The sequence below is a fragment of the Rhyacophila brunnea genome, unplaced genomic scaffold, assembly GCF_057557595.1.
Source record: "Rhyacophila brunnea isolate RB1 unplaced genomic scaffold, BYU_Rbru_1.0 scaffold_14, whole genome shotgun sequence".
Taxonomy (NCBI): domain Eukaryota; kingdom Metazoa; phylum Arthropoda; class Insecta; order Trichoptera; family Rhyacophilidae; genus Rhyacophila; species Rhyacophila brunnea.
This window is the reverse complement of record NW_028232796.1, coordinates 31,920,851-31,929,121: the sequence shown is the minus strand read 5'-3', so window position 1 is coordinate 31,929,121 and position 8,271 is coordinate 31,920,851. Positions and strand designations below refer to the sequence as shown.

Genomic DNA, 8,271 nt, shown 5'->3' with positions numbered 1-8,271 from the left:
TGTATTTGGTTAGTATTTTTTTTTATAATATGGTAAGTATTTAAAATAAACTGTACAGTAATAGTTATGTTTTTGTCAGTTCGATTTTCACAGTGTGTGGAAATAGTAATGATAGGAAATAGTCATGTTTTTTGACAAGGGGTATATTAATTGCTGCCAGTAAAATAATAATGAAAAATACGATATTATGAGTGTTATATTGAAAATTATAAAATAAAGCATCATTCCTACCTACCTTACCTACCTTTTCAAAGTTAATTTAGTTTTATAGAATTTCAATACATTTTTTGTGTGCTGATTGTCTGAATAAATTCATCATAAATATTATCTTTCCTATAAGTATTTCATGGGTTTAAAAGATCAGAGTATAGTAACCGAAACTTTTACTCAAAAAGGTTGCATCCACTGTTACTGTTGTAGAGATAGATGGTCTACCTCTTATTCCTTTCTGTCTATAATCTGTAATGGTGCCGAACAGAACTGAAATATTAGCCAATACTATAATATGAAGAATTATATCCTAATGTAATAGTTATTCTTTTGGAGTAGGTAAGTAGGTGTTTTATTAATTTTAGTTTTTTGGTTATTTCCCTATACAGTGTCATACTAAGTGGTACTTTACGGTAAATGGCAGAAAACTCGTCAGGTGGAGTGAGTATATAATTTCATTTACCATCGGATCCAACCAAAAACATTAATTATTTTGATACCAATTTACACATTCGACAAATAACATTTATATAGTAGTTTTACACAAGTATCAAAGTGATTTTAACTTATTGAAAGTGGCTAGATATAAAAAAATATTCTCTAACTCAAAAAATAAGCCTGAAAAAAATATATTTTGAATCGAATCTTTGCTAATACGCTAGGATAGTCTGTGGTTGAGTTGGTCGCTGCTTGGCCTCTTTCATCTTGTCCTTTTTGACAATAAATCTGGGTCTCCTTCGATTAATTAATCACAATAACTGCTGACCAGATAATTGCTAATTAATAACCACATTTAATTATCATGATAATAGTATCTAATGGCCATCTAATGTTTACGCGCCTAGCGCGTCTTTAGCGCTGAAAATTTAAGTGCATTATAAAGTGCTATCTATCATTCATCGGAATAAAAAAAATACAATTTCCATTCCAAATCGAAGCAAACTGAAAATATTCCAGTGGTGGGGAATCAGCAAACCACCGATCAAGGAGTGCAGTGCGCTAACTTCTGCTCTACATTGAGCGGCAAACTTGCACACTCATAAACGAAATATATGTGATCAAAAACTAGAAATGTAATATAAGTGGACTATCTGACACGATGAATCACAGGATTGCATAAAATATTGTATTCAAAGTTCATTTTTTATTAAAATATCATACCTACCACCGGCACCATAATAATCTGTTCTGTGAAAATTAGAAAAGGTATATATTGATAAATTAACTGATATTTACAGTGTACATAATAAACAACGTGGCAACGCAGGGAAACATGAAACTTTACTGTTGTAAAATTGTATATGTTTTGTATATAAGATAATATCTGTTTCGGCATCCATTGTAAAACTGTCGTTATAGAATATATACATTTCTAACACATTCACTGCTGACCAGATAATTACTAATTAATTACCACATTTAATTATCATGCTAATAATATCTAATGGTTACGCGCCTAGCGCTGAAAGACTTAATTAATAATATTATGAACGCGTCGAGTATAACAAAAATAAGTGACTAACTTTTTTATGACGTAGATGTATCAAAAGTAAATTTATCTTTCAAAGCTTCTGCTAGTTCTCAGAGCTTTTCAATATATAAATTTAAAAACAAAAAAATACTTTCAATTAATTTATTTATCTGACCGAATATCAATTGCCATGCGAGTGAATAAATGAAAGCATTATGATTATGATATTTTGGCAAGATTTTTTTTTTAACTCACCAAAATAATCGATAAATACTAACCAAATAAATAAAAATATATTTACATCCGCTTAAAACTGTTTCACCATAAGGTTATACAATAACACAGATATCACGAGAGCGAACAAGATTGTGGTGTTATGTCTCGATACGACGATAAGTCCTCCGGCCGAGCACGGTGTTGGGTCGAATCTCTCACATCTCCGGTCATTTGACAGCGTCTCTGAGATGCGGCGTAGCATCACGGCACCCCCTCTGTCGCATTTCGCTCGAGAGGCGTACGACACACAGCGATTGAAGCCAAACCTCGCACTGTAAAAAAAGAAAAAAAATAATGTTTTATACATACTCTATTGATACAAAAGTTATTTAAAGTTGGTAGCCTTAGATTGACTACTTTTTTTTATCTGACAGAATTTTTTTTTATCTGACAGAAAATTTAATATTAAACCATTGGGATTTCTGGATTTGACGTGTTTATTGTACTTATACATTTCCGACTTGGCGTCACTAGCGATGCAAAAATAAATTACTCTTAAATTCTGATCAAATTGAGGTGCATGTCGCCTACTATCACGTGACGTACAGTATGCTGCCGCTACGAGAAAAAAGTGTATAATGTCGTTTTTCTTGGTGTTTAAAATGTTATCAGACTGATGATCCCATCCCGTAGCACATTTTGAACCTTTAAACGAACATCGTCAGTTGGGAAAATCTACCGAAATCACCAGAACGAGGTCACTCCACGTTGAACCGCACTGCATCGACACCTTCATGACGTTTTGAACATTTTTATCATAATTCACATGTCTACACTTTTTCAAATCATGTCAAAATCACGTTTTTTTATTTTTAGTTGTTGGCACTATGTATTTTCTATAAGAATGTTGTCTATTATCTATGGATGTCATATCGCAAGTAATTTTAACGTACGCATGCGTAGAAACACTGTTAAAATTAATGGAAATTAGCATGAATAATAATTAACAATAATTCAAATTACTAATACATTATAGTTGGCACTCTTCATCAGTGTCATTCTTCAGTGAATTTACAGAGATGGTGATCGTACAAAATGACGAAACCATAGACTAAATTTGTTGCCGCGACAGCGTGACAGTAAGCGACATGCATCTCAATCACAACTTTACAGTCGATCAGTATAATAATATTGCGTTTAATACAATAGTCGTTTCGGAATATAAAATTCCCGCGTAAGTATATAAAAAAGTCAATGACGAAGTTAAAGCTGTCAAAATAATAAATTCACAAGATAACTAAATTTATATTTTATAAATTACATTTAAGTTATTGCGTAGTTTTTATTATGGTGTTGGTGTAGAATCTTTTTCTGATATCTGCGGCCATTATTAATTTTATAGGATGGATGAAAGTTCTTAACCACACTCTTTAGGCCTGTTCGGACTGTTCCAGTGATTTAGTAGAGTAACGAGTGATTTGGTAAAAAACCGTGTCTGAACAGACAAATTTAGTCGAGTAGTTTAGTAAGTCCAGTCGATCCATTTTATTCTATTATTCCGGTCGAGTAACGACCCCCACCACCTCTCACTATATACTAAACAAGCCACGAAACAAGTCTAAACAGGCGAGTTCATTAGTCGCCGACTGCCGCAGAGATGGCAGAGCGTTGGAGCGAAGATACTACTCGAAATAATATAATTTATAGTTATTATACTTGAATGCGACAAACCGTCGCGAACGTGTGTTAATAGATCCGTTGATAAATGGCAATATTTCACAAAAAGCTTGTTGTTATTGAGAATAGGTAAAGAGGTACACATTATCTTATAAGTTATATTCATTTATTATTCCGTTTATTCTGTATACTCAGTATGAAGGATATTATGTCATGTCGGTAGGTAGTGTGGATAATTTGTTGATTAATACGTTGATAAATAATGGCAATATTTCACAGAAAACTTGTTGTTATTGAGAGTAGGTAAAGAGGTAGGTACACATTATTCTAGTGTGCATAAAGTACATATTTATTACCTAAACAAACTACAAAAATACATAGGTAAGCATATAAAAATTTAAGAAACCACAAAAATATAATAGGTAGGTATCCTATGTAAATTAGTATTCATCAATAAAAATTTGGAGCATAAATCTATTCAATTACGTCATTTTTATTTGAATAGTATGTTATTTGAATTATTTTTGAAGTTACAAGTTTATCTGTCAGACGGCAGCACTCTCGTGTCGCGTGAATGGTGTCCGTTTTGAAATATCCGTCGCTCTGTTCATTTTGACACGTCACTTAATAATGCACTGTGTTCGAACACTTCTGTTACTAATTCACTAAATCACTCGCCACTCTACTAAATCACTGGAACAGTCCGAACAGGCCTTTAAAGCAAGAAACTTTAATCTGATATACATACTGAAACCACATCTCTCCCCTCCAGGGTTCCTTCTAGTACCTACATAGAGAGCCGCCAGCTGTGATTTATGTAGATTAGAGGTTGGATGCATTTAATAACAATATTTTCAACATGGTTAGCGCAGCGCCCCTTTTCCTTCCTCTGTTTATAAACTACGGCAATTTTTGACTCCTGTAGATATATACAGAACTCAGCATATTGTATACTTAAATCGGGAATATTATTTTAAAAAGATTTATAATTATTTTGTTTTATTCGTTGGACAATTTTCTATGACAAATGCATCAGTCGCCTGATGCTGAGTACCTCCGCTACACAAAAGTACATTTCCGCGACTACATCCATCATTTTTTCACACGTTTTTTTTTTAAAGAAAAACTATTTTTATTATGTCAGGTTATTAATAATGGAAAGAGTTTCAAATAACTATTATAATATTAAATTGGCTATTTATTTTCTACCTAAACAGTAAACAAAATTAAAAATATACGTTACAAAAGATTGGTGACTCTACGACAATTTATTAATCACCAAATATTTATTTACGTGGAAAATATTTATTAACTATTCACCGTTCCAATTTGGTCATTAATTTTGATAATTTATTGAAAAGCGTGCTCCAATGCTGGTATAAAATATCAGATATTGTATAGATACTTACAATCACCCACATGTTAACCGACTTTTGAATCATTCATAATTTAATACAAATAAATACAAAATGATTGTATTTCTAATTTAATTACGTACCTATTTTATTCAGTCTGTTCCTTGTATTCCAGTTATTTTTATTACGTATTGTAGGTGTATTATTTAGACAAGACATCTCAATGCTACACGACATGGCCATCGGTGTCTGATGCAACAAAATACCGTGAACCTTGATACGGTGAACTACATACGTACAATTTTCCGAATAGGCATTATTTTATGAACTACAATCTACATACTATAGGTTTACAAAGAACTTTCTAAAACTACCCTACCTGCCCCCTCAGATTAGGTATACGTATACGTATTAAGTAATGATAAACTGCTTTGCTGAGCTAAATAATGTGCACCTAAAATGAGCGAGTCAATAATAACATCTATATTGGACAAAAAATATCAATATTGACAGATGTATGATTAGGGATTGCAAAACTCGTATTCCATTTTTTATCAATACCGAAATACCGGTTTTAAAAATTCAAAATACCGGAATTTTCGGTATTAAGAAAGTACACTCGTTTACGTTTTATGTGCTGCTGAAATGCAAATATGTTGAGTGAATCCAACAGAGGTAAAAAGATAATAAACCAAATTTCATCAAATAAATTTAGATTGTGATTGTGATTGTTGCAATGAATTATCATAATATTATTTCGAAATAGAAATCATCCGTGACGAAAATTGTCAAATTTTTTTTATAATTATTGTTGACTGTACAAGAGTTGAATTTAAGAAGCTTTTCCTGCAGCCTAACTTATTTGCGCTTGATGAAATTTTGAGGGTTTTAGTTAAAATTATCAATATATTCAAATTATTTGTAAAAAATCACTAGTTCTACAGTTATGATCAATACATATTTTTAAATGTCAACATAATAAAATAATGTGTATGTATGTAGATTTTTGTTATAAAATAATATTTTAAAAAGATTTTAATAGCTATATTTATTGATAAGCACCTACTTCTGTTTTTTTAATGTTTAAAAAATCTTTTTCGACCATGTCCGATCCTAATAGGATCATATGGGCCTCCACAGAGTAGAGGTTTGTATTAACAGATTTTGTTTTTTACGAGAAATGGATGTCAGTCACTTGCTCAACCTATTAGGTCCATACCCTGACTCACACACAAATTGACAAACAATATGTGTACTTTCCAGACCCAGGATTCGAACCTGGGACCCACGGCGTGATAGTCCAACGCTTAAGCCGCGCGGCTACCGTGTGGTACAAAATATTTACATATCTATAAAATATCTAAAATTATGCCATTAAATGTTTTATAGATAGAAGAATACTTTTTATCTATTATGGTTTAGTTCAGGCAGGACTTACTGAACTTAAAAAAACCAACCACATCATCTGCAATACGTATTCCTAATTCAAAGAAAACAGATAGGTATGACTGAAAAAGTGTGCACTATGTTTGTTGGATCATCCATAGAATACCTTAACTAATATGGTTTGGTTAGACAGGGTTTAATAAAATTTAAAAAAATAACCAGCACCATTTGCTATTTGTATTCTTAGCTCAATAAAAACAAATAATCATGACTGACAATGTTTGGTGTGCACTATTTATGTTGGATCTGAACAGCGTTCCTTCACCTCTCACCACTGTCATATACCTACGCAATGTGTGGGCACAATTAAGTCGGCCACAGGCCACTTCATGAATTTATTTCACTGCATCAACCGTGCCTTGATTTTCCGGTCTTCATAAGTAGTTCAGTAGTAGTTTCTGGTGGTCCGCGAATTTTTGGCATCCACAAATTCCAATAAAATCTTGCACCTGCAAGTGTTTAGCATTGTGTTTTTGTTCTTAAAATAGATAAATGGTTTTGCATAATGTAATCAATCGCGCCATTATTCGTTACAATATAAATAACATTTTTTATTTCTGTGTTAGCGGTTCGCGAAACGTTTCTGTTATTTTCAGTGGTCGGCAAAAAAGATGAGAAACACTGGGTGAACTATGTCTAACTTAGGACATCATTTCTTTTCGCACACAGGTGTTTATACACCTCGCAGTGATATATACAGTCTAGGTGTGTGATATCAAAATCAACCAGATGCCACCACACCTTTGCCAGAATTTTCCCAACAATAAATTAGTTAAAAACTCTCACACATTATCGATATAATATATTGTTATAAGCAATAACTAAACTACGAATCTCATTTTACAACGATCGATATTTAATAATACAATTTATTTAGAAGTGACGTTTGCTGCTTTGTCGGTATGGATGATTGGTTGAACGATACTTAAATTTTCTAATTCTGTTATAAGGTGTGAATGTGTTTAAAACTATCAGAAGCATTCGTAAAGGATTCGAGCAATCGTAGTTTGGATGGCTGGTCTTGGCCGTAGTAGGTACATCTAGAATTCATTAGCGAGACACTGTGCCTCTCTCGCGTCAACGACATTCTTATCGAATTCTCCTCTCATTAAAACTATCCCTTTGTCACCAGCTAGTTCTTCAAAATGCACCATTTGCAGACATTCGGGAGCATTTTCTTTGTGTACCTGGTAACACAAGAGTGTGGTAAAATACACGCTATTTGCAGATGTCTAGCATATAATAAATTCATATCCTTGCGAGCGCGGCAGAGGCAATAAGAATGTTGGATATGTTTTAACTCTTTACATCATTTTTCTATAAATATCCACATGTATGGTTGCCGCAATAGTCCTTTTGTATGTGATACTTTTGCCAGATCTCCTTGATTTCGGAAGCACATTTATCTTTCACTAACTCTATTTTGAATATCTCTTCCAATTTCTTCTGGGATGGAGAAAGATTTTCTTTTAAAGCTTCTTTGGGTTTAAGAACTGAGGCGTAACGACGCTCTCCAGAGTCACTTGGTTGTGGGTGTTGAGATTTTTCCTGCCTTTCTATTCTCTCCATAAATTCTTCTGGAGATGTCTTTTGCAACGCAGCAATCTTTTGGGCATATTTTTCGTAATATGGATTTTGCTGTAAGTCATCCATCACCCTTTGAGCCCTGGAGCTAGACGTCATAATAGATCAGAAAAATACAAGTCTACAAAATCTGGCAAATGCCAATGCCATAACAAACACCAATGTTTTACAAATATAACGAAATTATTCGTAAAAATGGTAAAATACTATATCCCAGCTGACAGATAGTTAACCTATATTAAGAAATACCGGTATTAAATAAGAAATACCGAAAACCCGGTAGTGAAATTTTCATTCGGTATTATTGCAATC

The 8,271-nt window shown here is 32.9% G+C and overlaps 1 protein-coding gene and 1 pseudogene across 1 annotated transcript in view; both read right to left on the bottom strand.

Moving 5' to 3' along the window:
• Positions 1 to 490: 490 nt before the first annotated feature.
• The window catches only part of LOC147075864 (uncharacterized), a 125,155-nt gene continuing 117,374 nt past the window's right edge, over positions 491 to 8,271 (bottom strand). Inside the window, exon 6 of the mRNA XM_085942017.1 lies at positions 491 to 2,229. Coding sequence (XP_085798143.1) covers positions 1,989 to 2,229 — 241 coding nt within the window. The 3' untranslated portion in view covers positions 491 to 1,988. The remainder of the gene's footprint in view (positions 2,230 to 8,271) is intronic.
• LOC147075866 (ATP synthase mitochondrial F1 complex assembly factor 1-like) lies at positions 7,066 to 8,180 on the bottom strand (annotated as a pseudogene).